The sequence below is a fragment of the Sander lucioperca genome, chromosome 17 (genome assembly GCF_008315115.2).
Source record: "Sander lucioperca isolate FBNREF2018 chromosome 17, SLUC_FBN_1.2, whole genome shotgun sequence".
NCBI lineage: Eukaryota > Metazoa > Chordata > Actinopteri > Perciformes > Percidae > Sander > Sander lucioperca.
In genome coordinates, this window is record NC_050189.1 from 3,561,984 (window position 1) to 3,584,696 (window position 22,713).

Sequence of the window (22,713 nt, forward strand, 5' to 3'; positions counted from 1 at the left end):
TGCCGACTGTGCTCTGCACAAAACGACAGCACACATCTCCAGGAAACAGAGATTATATTTTAAAAAAACAGGTCACCTAGAACAAAAAATACCATTGGAATCTTGTCCAGGACATCCTTCGCTTGAAGCGAAATGAGGCCAGGCTTATGACTCTGAGTTTGTTCTTTATGTGAGGAGCCGTTTTGATAGCTGAAAAATATAAACTAATGATAAAGGAAGAGAGAAAGAAACAACAACACGTGTCCTTATATACAATCCTTTTAAATAAGAAAGGATTCTAGGCCAGTGGTTCCCAAAGTGGGGGTCGGGGACCCCCAGGGTTCCTTGAGGGGGTTCCAGGTGGTCTGCAGCAAAAAGGGGAATGATTTCTTTTTTATGTAATTCCATTCATATGTAACGATGACAGAATGTATGACTATACATTTGGTCATGGGTTTCATACACTTTCTGTGATAAAACATCTAAAAGCAAAAAGTTACAGGACCCTGAGACAAAAGTTTATCAAATAAGGGTCTGTGTATACATTTTTGTCAGTTTAGGATTAGGATAGTTTAGGATAGTCTTTGACCTAAAAAGGTTTGGGAACCACTGTTCTAAGCAGCTGAGTTATATTTCAGCAAAGTTTTATCGTCAGGTGTGACCAAAAGCTCTGTTAAAGGTGCACTGCAGCAGGTTTAGCATTGCAGTTAAAAAAAAGTTGGGGGACTTGTGAAAGACCAATAATTTAAAAAAAGAGGTGTGGAACCCTACATTTCCCACAATGCAACTTGATAGTGTCTTTTGTTAGACCCTCCCTGCCTGGGAAACGCACCTTTTTTTCCCCTGATGACATCATAAGGGCTCAGACTTTACAAAGCTTTTACATATAAAAAAGTGTCCCTTTTAAAGCATTCATTTTTTAGAGGATTATTATGTTTACTGACCAAAATGTCATTACTAGATACCTAGAAGATAAATTGAGATATTTCTGCTTAAAACCACTGTAGGAAAGGTGCAGTACATGCAGTCTAATATAGTCTCCCTGCTAGATTAAGAATGACTGTCCAATCAATGACAGGTTAAAGAATGCACATATATATATATATATATATATATATTATGCATATCTAAACTAAGCTGCACGCATGACTATATTTACTCTCTCTTACTTTAACCATCTGGAGAGCAGAACTGTTGTTGCCAAATCTCCACAATTGGCTTGACTTTGTTGATGTGCGCATGGGCGGGGGGTGTGGAATCAATGTTGCCCTTGGAGAGATGCCTGGCTTATGGGATACGCAGCACAGAGCGACTGCTAATTCCCAACAGAATGCCTGGATCCCTCTTGTTCTGACGTTAAAGGAGGAGCATTCACGCCAAATCGGTTTGGGACACCATCATTCGCATGACAAATAGCCATCAAACTCAACCAATCATGTGCCCAATAGCAGTGAATACACACGCTGTGACATGAAACGAGTGAGACATCTCTCTAATTAAAGCTCCAGTTCTGTGCTGGATGTCATAGACGGGGCCCATTATCAGGACTAAACACACACACAACTCGATGAGTTTGTGAGGTTTTTTTTTTCTCCCCCAATCTTCTCTGCCATTCGTAGAACTCTAACAAAGCAAATTGTTCTCTGAAAATGATAATGGTGTCATAAAAAAACAATTTTGAATAAAAAATATAATTTCCCACACAGAGCTTTGTGAAAGAAAAGAGTATTCACTTGGTGCTGAGCTGTGTCAGACACTCACAGCCAACTTCCTTCTTCAGTATTAGTTTTAGGATTGTTAGCTGAATGACCCAATTCTACAGTTTGTTTATGATGCATTTTTACTGGTTTAATCTAGTCTTCCATGTATTGTATTTAAGGGCTGGACTTAATCCTACCTTTGAAAATGTTTTTCTGATTTTATCAAGCAATTTAATGTTTCTCTTCATTGGCTGAGTTTGAATTGATGTGTTTGTGTGTCTTTGTGTGTGTCCAACAGGTTAATGAAGAACGGGTGCAACAGATGGAGAGAGAGAATAGTTTCATCACACGCTGGAACGACAAGAAGGACACCACAGTAAGTCGACCCAAATGAAAATCTCCAATGGCTGTTCTGTGTGTGTGTGTGTGTGTGTGTGTGTGTGTGTGTGTGTGTGTGTGTGTGTGTGTGTGTGTGTGTGTGTGTGTGTGTGTGTGTGTGTGTTGATTTGCCTGCATGTGTCATGGTCTCTCAAATCAGGGATCCATTTGAACTAGTTACCTGTTATTCTGCCAAAAAAGAAACGGAATGGGGGGGGTGGGCGGTAGGCGGGTGAGGAAAAAGGGCTGTGTTCCTGTTAACCTTTACAGCAGGTACTTTATGCCTGGATGCCACAGCTGAGAAAAACATGTGGTTCAGATAACTGGGGAAAAAATTACATCACATGCCGCTGTCGTTGTGAAATCTGAAATAAGTTGTTTATGCTCCTTTGTGCTCCCTCCCCCCCTTCTCTCCATGTTGTCCGTAGGCTTTCAGAACATGTCTTCTGCTGTGGGTCAGCAGGGTTACTCAGTGGAAAGCCAGTGCTATTATAAAACTGTCGGATGGGGAAAAATTGGGACACCATTTTGGTTATGTACACAAATTTGGGGTTTTAGGGTTTTAACATAACAAAACTATGGTAGAAAAATAGAAAACGTACTAGGTTTTTCATTTTGAACAATCATTTATTCAGCGCAATTACAAGTCAGCATGGGGAAAATTTTTCTGTTGAGATAATGGATGAGTTTATCATTTTAGCAAGTTTTGCATTTGTTTTACATTGATCATCTCCTTTTATATTGGACTTACTTTGTTTTATTTTCATAGTTTGGACTATGATTTACATCAGTTATGATACTATTGCTGTCGTGGCAATTTTGCAATTTTCCACTTTGACAAAGGAGGATCGAGACAAAAATCTTCTATTGTCACACTTCATTAATGCTCATAGCATGGTACACAAAACAAAGGTTAGTTTGTAGAGTGCACACCCAAGAGAAGCTGCTCACTTCCTTTATACCTTAGAATACAGCCACATTAATAAGTTTTTGTTTAAAAACAAATATCTTTTGCTATGTTTACGGCTCATGTCCACGCTACTCTGGCATTTCGGAGCCCCTGAAACGGAGACATTTGGAAACGCTGCTGACCCCTTTAAGTGTGAATATTTCGGGCTTGTGTTGTAGTCTGGATGAGCAGAAACGGAGACCCTTAGAAACGACGACGCAGACACCCATGTCAGTTTGTCTTATCGGTATGGTAGGCATTCATTCAGTAACAGTTCCACCCCGTCGTCGCGCTGATAAAATAAATCCCAACTAAAAGTACTAAAATATTAAAATATGTAATAACAACATAACATTAAATGTCTTAAATGTCACACATGACATTTAAGACCCTTAGAAAGGTATAATGTGCAATTTTAGTTCAGACCATCCCATAAAACATTTTCAAACAATCAATTGAAAGTGAAAGTACCATACATTGTTAGTTCTGAGGGCCATCCTTCTTTTCTTCACAAACATAAACAACAGTTATAATGCAAATCAAGGCCAAATCACGTGTTTTGACTCTATAAATGGGTTAGACCCTAATGTTTACAGCCCAGACTAGCAGCTAGCTTCTACACACCGTATAAGATTTTTTTTTTTTTGCCAGTCTCCTACATAAGTTGTCCTACTACAGGGGTGGGCAATTCATTTTCCCAAGGGGCCACATGAGAAACAGGGACTGTTGTGGAGGGCTAAACTCAATTCTGCTCAATATTAATTTTATGTCAGGCGGCACGTTCTCAAACGTCTCTTTTTCTCTCTGGGCACATTAGCGCAGCAGAGTCCACCAAACACTCTTTAATAAACTCCCCTTCAGAAAATGGGTTACTGTTTTTGGCGATTTTTGTGGGCTATCACAAAGCTGGTCTTGACTGCTGTATCCCTGGATGCCTTGTTGCTTTTGCAGCTTAACTAGCAAAGCTTCAGATGTCCGTGCCTGCTCTGCATCAGTCAAGTTGTTGCATTTCTCTGCGTGTTTAGTATTGTAGTGGCGATTGAAATTATAATCCTTTAACACAGCGATCTGTTCTCCGCAAACTAAGCGCACGGCTTTACCTTTGACTTCAGTAAATAAATACTTAGAAGTCCATGTTTGGTTAAAAACTCGGCACTCTGTATCGACCTTTCTTTGTTTCCCATGAGCTGACATTTTTGAGGGATAACAGCTCATTCACGTCTCCCGCTCAGTTTGCAGCTCGCCGACACATCCATGGGTCCGACCATGGATGTATTAAGAGAACACACTGCAGTTTTCCTTCTACTTCTTTTTAATTGCGACTTGCAACCAGAGAAGAAGAAGCTGCATACATTCGCACAAAAAAAAGAATGCCCAGGTCTGGTGTAGTGGTTCCAGGCGCAATTGTTTTTTCTTCCTTTCGGTTTTTGTTAGTCAAGTTTGTTTTTTTTTTACTTAGTAACGGATGGGATTTGTCATGTAGCGAAATACAATACTTCACTCAAAACATAATCAAGTATATTTTAAAATACCGATTTTAAAAACTACTTGAAAAATACAAAATACACAACAAAACTACTCAATACAGTAACGTGAGTAAATGTATTTTGTTACTTTCCACCTCTGTTTTTGCCATTGTTGTATTTTTTTGTATTTTCAACTCATACATCCATGATCTGCTTCCTGTTTACACTGCAGGTGCATGCCTATGGAGGAAATATTTATTCATAATTCAAATTGAAAGTCCAAAGAGAAATTGAAAGTCCAAAGAGAAAACGAAGCAAGATCAAATTAACAATATTATTATTTTTTAAAATTTTCCATTGATCAAATTAAAAATATTATTTTTTTTTTTTTTTTAATTTTCCATTTGGCTTTTCCATTTGGATTTAATATTTGGCTTTTGAATTTAAATTTAACATTGGCTTTTCCATTTGGATTTAATATTTGGCTTTTGAATTTAAATTTAACATTGGCTTTTAATTTGGATTTAATATTTGGCTTTTGAATTTCAATTTAACATTGGCTTTTAATTTGGATTTAATATTTGGCTTTTCGATTTCAATTTAACATTGGATTTTCATTTGGATTTAATATTTGGCTTTTGAATTTACATTTAACATTGGCTTTTCATTTGGACTTGACACATGTCAATGTAAATGAGGAGGCGTGGCCCAAAGGCTGGTGGGAGGGTCTGAAACTAAAGGGGTGCAGAGGCACCTTATGAACAGCAGGGGGAGCTGACTGCTGGGGAGCACACTGTTGAGGAGCATCTGTCTGCAGCTTGGCCACCAGGCTGGCTTATCCTCTTATTTCACATGATAGAAACTGATGATGTAGGCTAAACACAAACCACATTTCATGCAACAACAGTGAAGTTTTCATGTAGTTACTATAATTGGGCCCGTGTTAGTGAGGACTAGATTAGGACTGTATTTAAAGCTGATTCTGGTTTCCAACTTCGCCCCAGGTGTGTCTGTTTAAAACACAGACGGAGACAACTTCTCTCTTTTGATGTTTTATTTAATTAAGCAACAGTACAAACATGGGTGTGGGTAGCTCTGCTACGTGTGTTTGTGTGTTGTCAGATCTCGAGGACACACACACACACACACACACACACACACACAATCTCAACCGGGTAGTCATCGTCCGAACTGCGACCTCTCCTTTTTCTTTCTCTCACTTTTTTCTCCGGGTGGTGCGCGCAGCGTGTCCACGCTATTCTCCGACACGTACTCACAACAATCACTCCTGATTGACGGCCTTTTGTACAGCCTGTGTACTTTTTCGTTCATTTGATTTCCGATTTTGAAACGATATCCAAATTTGAAAAATGGGTAATTTTAAACCTTGTTAATATTGATGACAATGTGTTCAAACGGAAAACGAGCCATATTTCAGGAAATAAACTTGTCCATGATTCTATTGAGAGACTTCCAGCTGACAGCGGTGTCTGTGAGCATCACTGGCCGGCCAGCAGGGAGGCGATCCCGGCCGCCACCAGCTGGCTGTCCCGTCAGACTGGAGCTTCTGACAACATCGGAGAAAATGTGCAGTTGGCCATCAATGTTTGTAAAACTGCCCATATTCAAACTCTACACAGTTAATTGCTCGCATAAAAAAGTCCCAATAGTGAATTTAGTGGTGAAATAGCAGGCAAAAATTGTAAGAAGTTTCCAGTTGTTTGCTGCTGCTGCTACGGCAAACTCCCGATCTAGATTATAGAATCGATTGCTTTTTTATAATTTCCATCTGCTATTTCACACACGTTTTCCGTTTGAACACATTGTCATCAATATTAACAAGGTTTAAAATGACCCATTTTTCAAATTTGGATTTTGTTTCAAAATCGGAAATCAAATGAACGAAAAAGTACACAGGCTGTACAAAAGGCCGTCAATCAGGAGTGATTGTTGTGAGTACGTGTCGGAGAATAGCGGGGACACGCACCTCACACTGCACGCACCACCCGGAGAAAAAAGTGAGAGAAAGAAAAAGGAGAGGTCGCAGTTCGGACGATGACTACCCGGTTGAGATTGTGTGTGTGTGTGTGTGTGTGTGTGTGTGTGTGTGTGTGTGTGTGTGTGTGTGTCCTCGAGATCTGACAACACACAAACACACGTAGCAGAGCTACCCACACCAATGTTTGTACTGTTGCTTAATTAAATAAAACATCGAAAGAGAGAAGTTGTCTCCGTACGTGTTTTAAACAGACACACCTGGGGCGAAGTTGGAAACCAGAATCAGCTTTAAATACAGTCCTAATCTAGTCCTCACTAACACGGGCCCAATTATAGTAACTACATGAAAACTTCACTGTTGTTGCATGAAATGTGGTTTGTGTTTAGCCTACATCATCAGTTTCTATCATGTGAAATAAGAGGATAAGCCAGCCTGGTGGCCAAGCTGCAGACAGATGCTCCTCAACAGTGTGCTCCCCAGCAGTCAGCTCCCCCTGCTGTTCATAAGGTGCCTCTGCACCCCTTTAGTTTCAGACCCGCCCACCAGCCTTTGGGCCACGCCTCCTCATTTACATTGACATGTGTCAAGTCCAAATGAAAAGCCAATGTTAAATGTAAATTCAAAAGCCAAATATTAAATCCAAATGAAAATCCAATGTTAAATTGAAATCGAAAAGCCAAATATTAAATCCAAATTAAAAGCCAATGTTAAATTGAAATTCAAAAGCCAAATATTAAATCCAAATTAAAAGCCAATGTTAAATTTAAATTCAAAAGCCAAATATTAAATCCAAATGGAAAAGCCAATGTTAAATTTAAATTCAAAAGCCAAATATTAAATCCAAATGGAAAAGCCAAATGGAAAATTAAAAAAAAAATAATAATATTTTTAATTTGATCAATGGAAAATTTAAAAAAAATAATAATATTTTTAATTTGATCTTGCTTCGTTTTCTCTTTGGACTTTCAATTTCTCTTTGGACTTTCAATTTGAATTATGAATAAATATTTCCTCCATACATGCCCAGTATATGCGAATGGTCAATGGGTGAAATGCATTGTCAGACGTGTTACAATGGACAGAGATCCTTTCTGATACTGAGCCTCAACGCTTGTTTGAACAGAGATTGTTTTTGTTTCAAAACTAAATGAAAAAAATTAACACTTAGAAGTGTGGATGTAGCCTTAGGGCACTCCCATCCCTTGTGTCTTGTTTTTTGGTCAATCTCCCTTTAGCCAAGGTAGTTTCTTATCACCTTGGCCTTTTTGGTTAAGGCTGAGGTGAGGCTGCTTCCCTTGGTTGCAACTGTCTCGTCTCAATTTACATCACTGCTGACAACCTGTTGATACCTTCTAACAGAGCAGACTCTCCCAGGAACCATCTTTTACATTTGTAGCACTGTGGGGAACAGTCAGGCAAGGTCGCTCGACAAGTTTGTTCCGGCAAAGGTTCACAGTACAGAATCAGAATCATCAACCATAATAGAAATAATACACGATTACACATACAGAGGACATATGTAATTTTTCAAACATAATTCTGCGTAATTGTTTAATGTCCCTTACAATTTAAAGCGTAACTCTCACCAAAATGATAACCTAGGGTCTTTTTGTGAATGTACCTGAGTCAAACTTTTGTTTAAAAGCATAATTAGGACGGAAACGCCACTTTTAAGATTTACCATATTCGGTCGTTTTCGGGGCACTACTATGATCACGTCACAATCACTATTTTTAAAACACTAAGAAGGCTCGACACAACATGAAACTTTGCTCAAAGTATCACCAGGGGCTCTACACATGAACTCGAGCATTGAGAACATTGTTTGTGTACACAGAGTTTACTAAAAAGAAAGGTTTTGAACAACTCACTGTAGCTGTTGTTGTTTCCGGCCGCCACCATTTTGTCAGTCAAAAATAGTCGATATCCGAATGCAACGTAACAGGGAGGAGAGTAAAGATGGAAAGCTCCTAAAGCTTAGTTCCATATAAATGCACGGATAATTTGTTGTTTTGTCGTTAGTGAAAAACAATATTGACTTTGTAGTTGAAAAAGGAGCCTCATATAAGAATGACATTTCCTCCTATGGAGTCCGTTCATTCGCATTCGGAGATCGACACGTTTTAACTGGCTGGATAACGGCTACAACAGCTATAGTGAGTTGTTAAAACCTTTCTTTTTAGTAAACTCTGTGTACACAAACAATGTTCTCAATGCTCGAGTTCATGTGTAGAGCCCCTGGTGATACTTTGAGCAAAGTTTCATGTTGTGTCGAGCCTTCTTAGTGTTTTAAAAATAGCGCTAAAATATTTTGATGAGATCATAGTAGTGCCCCTAGCACTCCCATTCAAAAGGCCATTTGACCGAAAACGAGAATACGGTCAATCTTAAAAGTGGCGTTTCTGTCCTAATGATGCTTTTCAACGAAAGTTTGACTCGGGTATACTCACAAAAAGACCCTTGGTTGCATTTTGGCGAGAGTTACGGTTGTAGATAAGCCTTTGGTGTAGATGACACTGGCTTTACAATGTCTGCAGGGTCGTGGAAGACAAACTCTGGAGCAATTGAACCCAGTCAATGTAACCATCAATTAGAAAGTTGAAGTGAAAGTTAGTCAGTAACTTGAACTTGTAACTTGAAATGTCCATTATATTCATCCAGTCCATGCAGAGCCTCTTTCTAGTAACTCTCATCCCGAAGAAATAAGAAAAAAGACAAACATATTTTTTAAAGGCTGCACTTACAGTATGGTGGTAATGTATGCGTGCAGTTTATTGATAGAGGTATGTGGCTCAGGTTTATGTAAGCTATCATGTAAAAAAATCAACATCATTGGGTTTTTATTCAGTAGACTATTGGCATGGTGTAAAGTGTAGCTATTTTGGCCTGGGTTTTTAGCAATAGAGCAAAAACACATTTTCTTTTCCACATTCATCATATTTTCAATAACAGCCAATCATGAAAATGTTGTTCAATAGTCGTGAAAACATGTTTCAAACCATCAACATTAATTCTGTAGAGTCTCTTGGAGATGAATGACTTGACAAAATCAGGAATGTCAGAGGTATTTCTTCTGAAAATAGAGCCACTTCCATCTCTGTGCAAAATTAAGCAAATTGATAAATTGATGTCTGGATTGGCAATTTTACAACAAGACGAAGAGTCTACGACTGTTCTAGCTGCTCAGGGGGGCTACTTAGGTACAGCGGTACTTTTAGCTAAATTGCCAAATTGGGAGGAAAGTACTGTACAGTTAGGATTTAAGGAATAGGATGTGGCTAAACAAATGGCTCTTGGGTCTGCACTTGAATACCAAGACAACACGCCCTTTTGACACTTGCAGGAAGCTTGTCTCAGAGGGCTCGGGCCCTGCAGGTGAAGGTTCTGACCTTATCCATTTCCCTTTAAAGGCAGAGAATGACAAGGAGGCCTGCACACTGCAAGTGGAAAGTATGGCTAGACTGAGGCAGTCAGTAAATCAGTGATATAATGAGGTGCAAGGCAATGTCATGCCTTGTAAATTGGAAGTGGCACTTTAAAATCAATACTTGCATTTACAGCCAGGGCTAGTGCAGTGAGAGTATGACTTTGGTAGAGATTAGAAATGCCTTCATTTCAAATAGAACATTACTGATTTTCTTACTCGTTGCTGAGATGTCTCCCCATCAGCTGTAAAACCATTTAACACTTCTTTTTGTTGCACTTTGCTTTCTTCTCCAGCAAATCATCAACATCTTCATTTCCTGTCTCTTTCACTTGAAAAATGCTGTGTGTAAAATGTGCCTGGTCTTCCTCCCAACAATGAAGGAAAAGAAAAAAAAGTGTACTTAGCAGACCAAAATGGCTCCATAACTCTTTTATGTCATTTTAGGGCCAAGAAAGTTGAAGTGAAAGTTAGTCAGTAACTTGAACTTGTAACCTCAAATGTCCATTATATTCATCTAGTCCATGCAGAGCCCCTTTCTAGTAACTCTCAACCTGATCAGCCTAATTGATGGCCTGTAGGGGTTTGCCACTCTTTTCATACAATCGTTCTCAAGCCAATAATGGATCTTTCTTCACCAGCACATACAAATGACAAAGGGAAAGTAACTTTAATTTCCAGGTAGCCAAGGAAAAAGAAACCTTTTCGCGCTCACTTAGTTCCTTTTTTTAGAGAGAGATTTTTTTTTAAAGCTAGATTTTCACTCCCCCTTAACTTCTCTGGTCTTTCACACCCAAAAAGTCTGTTTTTAATTGGATGCAGAGAGGATTATAGTTCCAACACATGGAGAGAGGTGCCATGATTTGTACTGGTAAGAGCAATATAAATGGGAGTTTGACTTCCAGATTATCAGGCAGAAAGGCCACTTACGGTATAAGTTTTCCTTTTATTTTCACATAGGTTACATTAAGTTAAAGAAATATATATTTCTCTTCCATCTTCTATTGATCTGTGAGTGAAAAATTCAAATAGCACTGGAGGAGTGCTATTTGAATAAAGAGGATTATCGTGTGTATATATATATATATATATAAGGATATACGTAAGCTTGTGTTTTTAGTTAACTTATTCACTTTACTGTAGTTAGACAAGAGGATCGATACTACTCTCATGTCTTTGCAGCTGCAGCAAGGGTGTGTTTTAGTGTGTTTTAAGTTTTAGCTTAAGGTTAGCTTAATGTAGCTTAGTGTAAGAAGACTGAAAGCAGGGGAAACGGCTAGCCCAGCTCCATTTACCGTTAAAAATGACCTTTCTAGTTTAGGTTAGCTTAAAACCTCTAAAGGTTAACGCTAGTAATGAACACATTGTTTAAAGGGGTGATAGAATGATTATATAGGGTATTTTACACTGTTCCTTAAGGTCTCCTAATAGGGTATGTAACATTGGTTGGGCTGAAAATTGCCCGAATGCTATTTTATTACGCCCTTAACTACCCTGTGAATATGGCCCTATTTGTAACAAGAGCTTTTCTTCCAAATATGGTATGCTCATGAATATTTAGATGAGCTGCGCGCTGATTGGTTTGAGCGAACCACATACAAACACATTGGAGATGAGACAGCAGGTCTCATATTTCAGACACTGCAAAGTTATACATTGTCTACTATTTCATTATTAAATTCACTTCTGAGACTTTTTTATGCGAGAAATCAACTATATAAAGCTCAAATATGGGCCGTTTTACGAAAATTGATGACTAATTGCAAATTTGGTAAGACTTGTCGGACTTTACAGTCTGACGAGAAAGCGGCAACCTCCATACCCAGTGAAAGTCACCCTTTCTCAGTTACTGGACTACCGGGGCTCGGAGCTCTGCAGAGCTGGCCGGCTGCCAGCTGCCAGCATAACTATTTACAGTTTGAATTTCGTCACGCCACTTATATTACAGCTACCCCAAGGTCTTATGAAGCTAACAATTGTGTCCGATTTCAATTTAATGCATTTTTGTGAATTTCAGAGATCTAGGAGGAGGCTAGCTATCTCTCATTGATAGAGCGCCATCCAGCCGCGGGCTCTATCATCGCAGACAAGAGGCGTTTATTTCCCCGATCGTTTGTTTAAATAACTCAACACACATATCCTTTATAAGATTAACTGGAACATGTGGTAAGAGATTGCTGGCGTAACAAGCTCGCTGACCGCGCTCTCACTCACACACACCGGCCATTTAGCAGGAAGAGGGGAGCTGCAGGCCCTGGGGCTCTGTCAGGCCAGCGGCGTTTGGTAGTCCACTAACCCAGAAACGGTGACTTTGCGCAGGTATCGAGCACCGCGGGCTGCTGGCCGTGACGGAGCTCCATTTAGCTCACAGCGGGCCAAGGTCTGTGACGGAAGACAGGCTGGGCGACGAGACAGTAACCCAGGCAGCACCGGCCGCTGAATTCCGACAAAGTCGGACTAAATTTTCAATTAGCCATCAATTTTCGTAAAACAGCCCATAGTTGACCTCTACATAGTTGATTTCTCGCATAAAAAAGTCTCAGAAGTGAATTTAGTGAAAAAATAGCAGATGAACAATGTATACAATTTGTGAGCTCTGCTCGACCTATTCAGAAGACTACCTGATCTCAGATCAGTGGTGTAGTCTATGTAAATGTTGGGGCGTGACAAAGATAGAGACGAGCCAAATGAGGAGGTGGTTCGTTGAGATTTACCCGTTTTCAGAGGCAGTTTCAAATTGTGAGATTTGCAGAGGAAAGAGGTGTCAATGGGATTTTGAGGTTCTATGTATGTCCTAGTTACCCACCAAACTGCCGTTATTCAACTATGACAAGGTAAAATCGGTTTTGCATTCTATCACCCCTTTAATACATATACAAGCAGAAATTCTAAACATAGGCATGCAACTACCTCAAACCACATCTTTTTGGCTTTAAAAAAAATAATAAGAAACAACCTGTTAATTAGTGAACTTTAGGGTTTCTGGTACGTGCTTTTTGGGTTTGTTTGTTTGTTGTTCTTTAGGGAGGAAGCCATGCTAGCTGTTTCCTCTCTGCTTACAGTTTCTATGCTAGACTAAGCTAATCGCCTCCTGGCTCTAGCTCCATACTCAACAGACAGACATGAGAGCAGTATTGAGTTTTTCATCTCATTCTCGGCAAGAAAGCAAATTAGTGTATTGTCGGTTTAACTTTAAGGGTTGACTACCGCAAAGGCTTAGAAATGTAAGGAACTCATGGTGCATTAACCTTTCAACATTTTGTTTAGTATACATTCTTTGTGTAGCTTACATAATTAAATGTACAAATAGTAGATTAATAAAAACAAAGTCTTTGAGATTTGATTTACAGAAAAGCAACAATTTTTAAAGGTGTTAAAGGTAACGTTGAATAAAAATATTGCCTTTTTTTGCAGAATGGCATGCCTTGTATTTTACAAGATTGAGGAAAGACTCTTACAACCCATATCTCCCTCTTGACAACTTTTAATTCCCATAATAACCTCTGAACATTTTTCAAGGTGCATCTTCAAAAATAAATTTTAAACTGACAGCACACTTAAAGTTAACACCAGGGGAGAACATATCAGTTTTAGTGTAGGTGAACCATGCACCACGTGCTTCCACCTTTACAAGTATGTCTCACACATGTTCTCTTTATTTAGCCTGGTTTTGCATTCTGTTAACGCGACAAGGATTTAGTTTGCCTCTAGCTGAGAAAACGACCTTTGCTTTGCACAAATCCTCTCACCGTTTCTCTCACTTTTCTCCATTTAGATTCATGCCACACTGGAGTACGAATTTAGAAGAAAAGCCAATTAATCCAGCTGCATTGTTTTTGTAATTCAACTGATCTCTCTGTCTCACTCTATTTTCTTTCTTAATTCCCAGTTCTCCCCAGCTGGGGACTTGATCTTCGAGGTGTACCTGGAAAAGAAAGAGCCAGAGAACTGCTGTTTAATCAAGGTATAAGTGTGTCTGTGTGTGTGTGTGTGTGTGTGTGTGTGTGTGTGTGTGTGTGTGTCTGTCTGTCTGTCTGTCTGTAAGGTGAATGAGGGATGAGGGTTGGTAGAATGAGAGGTGGAAAGGTTGATAGAATAGGGCTGAGACATTGGTGGTTTAACCTGATGGGATTACCGCCCCAGAAATAAATCAAAAGCGAACTAATCAAAGAAACGTCTGATTTAATTGTCTGAGTAATTGCATTTAACAAGGCACGCAGGCCGCTGCAGGTTACGGACTCTTTTCACAGGTCGACAGCAGCGGCAGAATAGGGATGGGGTTAAAGAGGAGCGCTCAGCAGCACAGTTTGACTTTAATTCTCTGCTTCCTCTCTGTGGAGTTTGCTCCATTTGCTTAGTTCTGTCCTGTTCAGGCACACCTGATAACTTGACAAAGAAGCAAGTATTTAATCAGTGCACCGTATATACATGCCTGGAAGTCAGATATCTGTGCAGTGTTACATGGTAAATATTGAGTGGCTCTTGAAAGAGAGAAAAGATGGTTGAAAGCATGATATTGATCCAGAGAGCTTATGATCAGAGCTTTTATATGTAGGATGTGCTGACTTTGTTTGATTGTTAAACCTTTTTATTTGTTTGGTATATAGTTATCTGTTTGTTGTCTTTGCGGTAGGTCTCTCCCAGCATGCGATCCATGGAGCTTGCAGAAACTGCACTGAATATGAGGAACGTCACCTTTAGTGCTGACGACTTCTGGACCACCTTTGAAGTCATTGAGAATGGAGAGTTAGGTAGGCAGGATTTCCCAGTCCAAGAGTCACCTCATGAATTATATTCAAATCACAAAGAATCCTGAAAACTGCATTTCAGACAATAATATATCTCTAACAATCAGAGTCCTGGTCAAAATGAGTTCAATATGTCCAATAGTAATAGGGACTGTTCTCACCCTAATAATTTTATTTTGCTTGATGTTATTCTATGATACAAATACAAACAAACATTTCAACAAAGACGCATGATGGGGTCACAAGATAAATCTGAGGATTTCAAATGACTCTACTTTGAATGATCACAATCTAGAAAGGTTTTGAAAGACTACTATAAACACATCCTGCCAGCTTCCATTGCTGATGCAGACAGGAAATGTGGCGGGAGAGAGAGGGGGGGTTTGATATGCAACAAAGATCCCGACTAGGAATTGAATTATGGACGTTGCGGTTTTGTCTACTGCTATTTTGAAGACATTCTATATTAACATATCACATAAAAGTGTTCTTGTTGAACTTTTGTGTTGGCTTAATGGTAAATAAAACCTTCTTTAGGGAGTTTTATATGTGTTAAAAATGTATAAATAAACTATTCTGATGATTGGCATAAGCTTGCTGGCCATTTACAATGCCTAACACTACACTAAGTGTTCTTGTTGAACTTAGTGTTTGTAAAATGTCTATGCATGTCATTCCCCATTTCTCTCTCTTAATAAAATAAATGCAATAAAAGCATCAAATGCCCCCCAAAAATATGTATTTTAAAAGGTGCATTCGGAGGTATGTAATTTACTTTTTAATTCCAACAATATTTGCTTATTGCAACTAAAACAATTACATTATGGTGTATGCATTATGGTTTTTTGGATGCTTTTATATAGGCCTTAGTGGTCCCCTAATACTGTATCTGAAGTCTCTTTCCTGAAATTCAGGCTGCAGAATTAAGCCACTGGAGCCAGTCCCACAATGAGCTTTACTTAGGACGTGCCATTTCAGTGTCTGTAGCTTTAAATGCTATTGAGCAGGAGAGAGGGGGGGGGGGGCAAGGTGGAGGGTGGGGGTGTGGCCTTGACCAACTGCCACTTTGCTTGTTTGCAAGCCATGATGTCTCTCTCTTTCTCATGGGTGAGCCAAATTCTCTGGGCGGGCAAAGCAGAGAAAGGGGAGGTAACCTTGCCCCTTATGATGTCATAAGGGGCAGATTCCAGATCAGCCCATCTGAGCTTTCATTTTCTCAAAGGCAGAGCAGGATACACAGGGCTCGGTTTACACCTATCGCCATTTCTAGCCACTGGGGGACCATAGGCAGGTTGGGGGATCTCATATTAATGTTAAAAAACCTCATAAAGTGACATTTTCATGCCATGGGACCTTTTAATAGAGTAATAGTCATGCTCAAGCCTTAGACTCTCCACAGGTGCCTCTTCAACCAACTTTAACCAAGGGAACTCCTCTGCACTGGGATGCAGTTAATCCACATCGAAATTGAAATTTGTTTTAAAAGGCAACATGTGTTTCTTTACCATACACAAAAAACCCTGTTCACTAATTACCACTTCTTAGAATCAATTTGAAGAAATTAAACAAGCCTAGGAAGAACATCTTCAGTGACAAATACTACATTATTCCTTTTTGTTGGACAGAGGGTCTCATTTTTACATTTTAATGTATTCTTTAATTGAAGGTTTGAAGGTTTCTATACACTGATCTCTCTGAAAATGATTGTATGCACAATTAGTAAATTTTCATTTTTATACAAATCAGGGTATGTAATTGTACTTCTAAAAGACTCCTGTTAATTTTTACCACAATTAAAAACAATCCCTTGTAATCAGATGATTAGAACTGATGAAGCCGTTTTCTGTTGACCATTTTAAAGGACTTAGAAGTAAGATCTGTACTTTATTTCACAAGTTAAATCAAAAGTTACCCTGCTGTCAAATTCCACATCTCATAGTAGTGAAAGCCTTTTTTTTGTTAAACCTTCTACTGTCATTGACAGTATATCCAATTAGTGATTGATGCGTCACATCACCATTTAAATAGCTATTTAAATCCAAAGCATATACAAAGATCACACTTACTCCCATGACCTCATGATTAGAATATTATGTTATCTCTCTAATGAACCAGTGTCTGCGAACATGGAAGCACAGTGAGAAATTAGCCAAGCATTGCCGGTTTGATGATATGCACATTAATTAATCATATTCACCGTCATATGTCATAAATTACCTTCATCTTCCTTGCATGATTGACCCAGGGAGCTGACCCACCTCATCTTGCATAAATATGCACTGATCGCACCCCGTGCCTCACACACCCACGTTTGATCGTAGCACGGGAAGCGGCGAGCAAGGGGAAGTCAAAGTTGAGCTTTGCCGCCAAGTTGCTTTGCTGGCGGTCTCCGTGCACTTTTCATCACTGGGAGTTTACACCGTGCTCTTATGTTTGTTTTTCTCCTCACAAAGTTCTAGAGGACATGCCGTCCTCTTCTAAAAAACGAAGGTGTGTTGAATACTGAATATATTTGCTGACGGTTCAGCATATTTTCCACGCCTAGACAATATGTCTGTGTAAGAGTAAACAGTCAAGCTATTTTGAAGGCGGTAGCGTGACAGGTTTTGCTCATAAAACCATAAAGAAGGGAGGGAAAGAACGTTAATTAGCCATTTTGGAGGATAGCCACAGATAAACCCGGTTATAGAGGACAATAGGCAGAAAAGGGGAGCTAATATTTGTTGGGAAATGAGGAACTAATTCCATGGCCTGGGTCTGCAGAGATTCCAGAGAGAAGATAAGCCCACTGTTATGAATAAGTTATGCCGTTGGAGCGTTTTACCTCCTTTGGTTATGAAAAATGGGGGAGTGTAGAGATGGAGGCATCAGAGCAGGGGTTTTGGTACACAAATTATCTACTTTTTTTCTGTGGCTGATAGCATGTACCCTGTTCACCAATTAGGAAGAGATAATAGGTCTATTTTGCACATGAGTGTGTTTTTATAATCAGGTCCTGATATGCTGGAGATAATGTAAACTGCTCTGTGATGAAAATGGGGAGAACAACAACATCATTTTGTTATTGAGTTAACTAGAATTTGTCATGGTTTTTATGATATGAGGCTCTGATTTTGTTCCATGCATTTATAATTCATGTAAGAAGAAGATATGGCTTTGTTGTTGGCGGTTGACAATTTTGACCATTGCTAATTGATCATTGCTAATTATTCTTGTTGCTCTGACCCGTGACCTTTTATTTACAACAGAGAGGCCGCTGCACCACAGTGAGAAGATTCTTGAACAGGTGCTGGAGTGGAGTACTCTGGACAGCCCTAGGTCTGCTTTTCTTGTTATAAAGAAGTTTACAGGGGCCAAAAGAGTTGCTGATTGGAAAGGTACAGTATGCAATCAATGGTACAAAACCATTAAACATTTTACCTTTTAATGATGCATTTTTAATACAGTATGTATGTTGATTTTCATGTGTACTGGTTTTTCTTTCTCCTTTTTACATTATATTTTAATTTTGTATCAATTGTTTAATCTATACGTTATTCCCAACCAACTTGTACTTATGCAGTTGTAACTTAACTAATAACTAGCTTAAGGGACTGTTCGTTATTTATTTAAGGGGCCACCGGAGGAGTTCTGGGACCTTTAGGCTAAAAAAAGTTGACCCTCCCCTCGCCAGTAATACTTTTTCTATGACCCTCTAAAATGATTTGAAAAAGAGGCATGACCCTCCCCTTATGTGCTAGCTTGTGCTTAGCAAAGATGTACAGATGCCATTTGATTTTTTACAACCATGACATCCACGAGTTAACCTCTGCATTCTCATCTTACACATCCCACTCCTCTGTTATGGTGTGGTGGCCATTTCAGTAGATTTACTTACTAACATTGTTGTGGAAACACAATAAGCATGGAAACTAAATGCACACTTCCTGCATTACTGCATTACTTCAAATACTAAGTTACTCCTCTAGTAAACTAGTATTCACATGAAATAAAACAATAAAACATTGAGACCATTCAGCAAAGGACATTGGGAAATAACAAATTCAACACTGGTTGTTATGGACTCGTCACTAGGCTTCCTCAGTCATTGTATATTTTAGCACATAGGTAAAGCTGCCGAAGCTGAACATTATATTCCAAATCATATATGTTTATTTTTAAAGCAGATTTTAAATTACAATTTAACAATTCTCCCTTATGAAATCAAATCGTGGCACGGCTGTCTTGGAACGCAATAGATAGACGGTGGCGGAATGCCCCGACACTTAAATTCAACTAAAATGTAACAGTGAACAATCAGTGTTCGACCTACAGTCTGTTGAGATGCCTCTCCAAACGCAGAAACGAAGCACAGTCACACTAAAACTAAAAACGTTAAGACACGTTGAGAAAAAAAGATCCGTATTTTGCCATAATCCAATGACATGGAAAAAAAGTAATCCACAGCGATCAGTAGATCCACAAAAAGGGTCACGGTGTATCCAGCAAGGCCGATACGAGCGTCACATTCACCAGCCAGCTCCAAACAGGTGAACGAGGCCTCTCCACTTCGCTGTTTAAACAAAGTGGAATAAACGTATAAAAGTCCAAATCTACACAAAACCCGCAATCAATTAGTAAGCTGACATCACATTTATATACATGGCATTTAGGAAACCTTTATTGCAAGGTTGGCACGGCAAGATGTCCAGACATAGTGCAACAGTAATTTTCTTTGCGTCCTGCTGCTCCCATCGTCAGCCAGGTTATATTTTTTTTACTAAAGCAGTATATGAAATCTGATGTATTACCTTCCACCATTTAGTTGTTTTGTGTTATTTAAGATATTTATAAAATATCTGATCATGCCAGATGTAATTATTCCACTCATTTTTTAAACAATGCAATTACCCGTTTCAGCCACCAGGGGGGCCCGCCCCCCCCCCCCCCCCCAGCAAACTCATGGGTCAGACCCATCTGGTAGCGAAGGAGAGCTGAGACTAAGAGCTACATGGAAAAATATGCACCAACAAGCCACTTTGAAATTTTGCTGTTTTCATGAATACTAAAGTTGGGTGACACCCCCCGGTGGTCCATTCCATAAATACCGAACGGTCCCTAAATAATTAAAAAGAAAATAGAAAGTTGTGATTTCATTATAAAAACATATTCACATAGCACAGCAAGCATAGCAGCTTGAGATTCCATGAAAACGATATAGCAAGAGAGCAGAGAATTTGAAATAGTTAGCTAAATATAATGTGTAAACGGAAATATGCGGAAAACAGCTAATTGTTGGTATATTACGTGATAAATGATTAATCGATTATCAAAACTGACATTGGTCAAAGCATTGATATACTAACTAGAGAAAGAAATTTGCCTTGCAAAAATGGCAGAAAATGCTGTTTTCAGCCTCAAAAATATGGAGATTTCCTGCTTTTCTCTGTTTTATATCAAATTAAACTGAATTTCTTGGGGTTTTGGACTGACAAAACAAGACATCACCTTGGACTTTCAGAAACTGGGATGGACATTTTTCACTAATTCCAGACATTTTATAGACCAAACGATCAACCAATAATGAAAGTAATTGTTAGTTGCAGCACCAATACCGACTAATCGTTTCAGCATCAGTTGATGGACATGTGCGTCCAGTTTGGGCTGACTTTCAATGTGTTTTTACAGTAGACCAAAGGCAGGTTATAAAAGCAGACCATCTGAAGTTCAGCGATGGATCCTCCAAACTGCTGTCGGGGCACAAATTCCAGGACAAATATGTTGTACTACATGCAGAAAAGCTGCTGCTCTACAGAGATATCAAAGTAAGTACACTTTTATTTTAGGCTTAATCTACTTCCACATCAACTGTAACCACTTGCCACCATGGCTTTTTGCATGCAGACACAAAGTATCGGGCAGTGAGTGCTTTGTATCACGAGGGAATTGAAAAGGTTACAGAACTGATTTAGAAAACTGATGTGTTAGAATGGCGCCTACGTAACTGCAACCAAATAGACAGAACTCCACCCAAACTCTCTCTGATTCATCTCCCTGGTGACATGTCCGTCTCAGGGTTCCAAATCTTCGAATTAAGTAGGAAAATAAAACATACTGATGGCAGCGGACCTCCCACTCTCTTTCGAAAAAAGGAAGAATACAGCGTGTGCTTCAGAGAGGACCAGCAGGCCCGAGTTCCCTGGAGGCCTTTTCTTCTCAGCACATTTCTGCAGTTGAAACGTGGGATTCGTAAAGGAGTGTGAATAAGTGTTAATAATTGATGGAGGTGCAGTAATTCTGGCAGTAGGGGGGGATGGAAAATTATGAGGGGTGTGTGTGTGTGTGTGTGTGTGTGTGTGTGTGTGTGTGTGTGTGTGTGTGTTGGTTGGGAGGAGGGGGGGTGCTTTACTCACTGAAAGCTTCTCTAAATATCAAGTCGCAAAAGAATGTTGCTGATTACTGTGTAAATGCTAAGAACATTAGACTTTTTTTATTTTTAATTTTTTTTTATTTAATTGATATTCTTTGGCCACTACAATTAATGCCAGGTCTGTATTTAGCGCAAATTATGTTGGATGAAACAGGGAATGGGTGGTGGGTTGTGATGTGTAGGTGTCAGAGGAAAGCTTCCACTTTGTTCTTTGTTGCTTGGAAGAAAAGGTTTGCTGGTAATGATTCAAATTGATTGTCGTGTTGTTAACTGCACAGATAGTTTGATGGCATTTTATTTTATTTTGGTTTATATAGTTAAGTTGAGTTCAGTGTTCAGTTTTTTTTACCCCTTATTAAATATATTCACCCAAAATATTCAATTGTTCTTGCAGGGCACTAAAGCAGAGAAAGTGATCCAACTCAACTCTGTGAAATGTTACCTGGGCCTGAAGAAAAAACTCAAACCTCCAACCAGGTAAGCTGCACTCACATGCATACTGTAATATAATTCTAGTATTTTTCTAAATCTGAATGTATGTGAATGAGAGAGAGATTCAAATCTCTGTAGTAGATTCACTAAGACTACCAAGTTAACCACTTTTTTGTTGCATGTCTTGCGCTGCCACATGCTTTTAGTTGCATTGGAGTCAAATTTGAATGCACTACTGACTAGGGCTTCCTGGAAATCCATTTTTGTGAGTGGGTGCGTATGTGCGTGCGTGTGCAAAGCCCTGCCCTTGATGAAACACAGAGATCAAACTGAGTTTCTTTCGGTTTAATTAAAGGCATTCATTTTTTAAGGATTCTGTTATTCTACATTATAAAAAATTGAAACCGAATACCTACCCAACGAACGAATATCAGAATACTGAATTGGAAACATCAAGCATACTCTCTTCTTACCCCAAGAAGAAAGGCTATAAGCAAGAGAAAGGTGATCAATAATATCTTGTCAGCTGAACATGAAGGTCAGGGACTAAATTAAAAAAGACACCTTGAATGATAAAAAAAAATCCACCAGGGAGAGTTTTGGTGATTCTGTGTAAAATATGTACGTGGAGGGAGTGTTTTGAATCATAACTCTGGGTCCGATTAGCTTTTTTTTTTGTCATGTTACTCCACCCACTGAGGAAGACCATGATATGTGGCTGAAAGCTTTAGAAATGCCGAGTAATTGGACAATTCTTTCAAACTGCTGTTTGTCAGCATTGACCTTGCACATTCAAATGTATTATTCTTATGTGATATAATACAACATTACTGCTGTAAATGGATATAAACAATCTAAAATTGAATACGTATATCATTGGCAGATTCATACAAAACAGGGGATTGCACCTAGTATAATACCTGAACTTAAATCCCAAACAGAACTAAAAGTGTTTAACACAAAAGCCAAACTATGGCTTAAACAACAACAGAGATGTGAGCACTACTGGTGTCCTTTAGCGACACACTTTTTATGTAAATTCTGTTTTTATTTGATTTTATTCTTTTAGAATTTAATAGACGTCTGTTGTGCTATGTTTGTTGCTGTGGTTGTTTTTTGTAAAAGCCTGACCAGGGACAAGGACTGCAAATTAGCGGAGGCTAGACGTCCTAAAAGACCTTGCATCTCTCACATTTGCTTGTGATAATGTTATAGGTAATGTCCCTGAT

The 22,713-nt window shown here is 39.1% G+C and overlaps 1 protein-coding gene across 3 annotated transcripts in view; it reads left to right on the plus strand.

The window, feature by feature from the left end:
* The window catches only part of zmp:0000000660 (arf-GAP with Rho-GAP domain, ANK repeat and PH domain-containing protein 2), a 127,818-nt gene that overhangs the window by 97,946 nt on the left and 7,159 nt on the right, over window positions 1-22,713 (plus strand). For all 3 annotated transcript variants that reach the window (XM_031289899.2, XM_031289900.2, XM_035994020.1), the window contains 6 exons: window positions 1,978-2,055; window positions 13,785-13,859; window positions 14,529-14,646; window positions 17,892-18,020; window positions 20,311-20,447; window positions 21,447-21,529. In XM_031289899.2, the coding sequence (XP_031145759.1) occupies window positions 1,978-2,055; window positions 13,785-13,859; window positions 14,529-14,646; window positions 17,892-18,020; window positions 20,311-20,447; window positions 21,447-21,529 (620 nt within the window). The remainder of the gene's footprint in view (window positions 1-1,977; window positions 2,056-13,784; window positions 13,860-14,528; window positions 14,647-17,891; window positions 18,021-20,310; window positions 20,448-21,446; window positions 21,530-22,713) is intronic.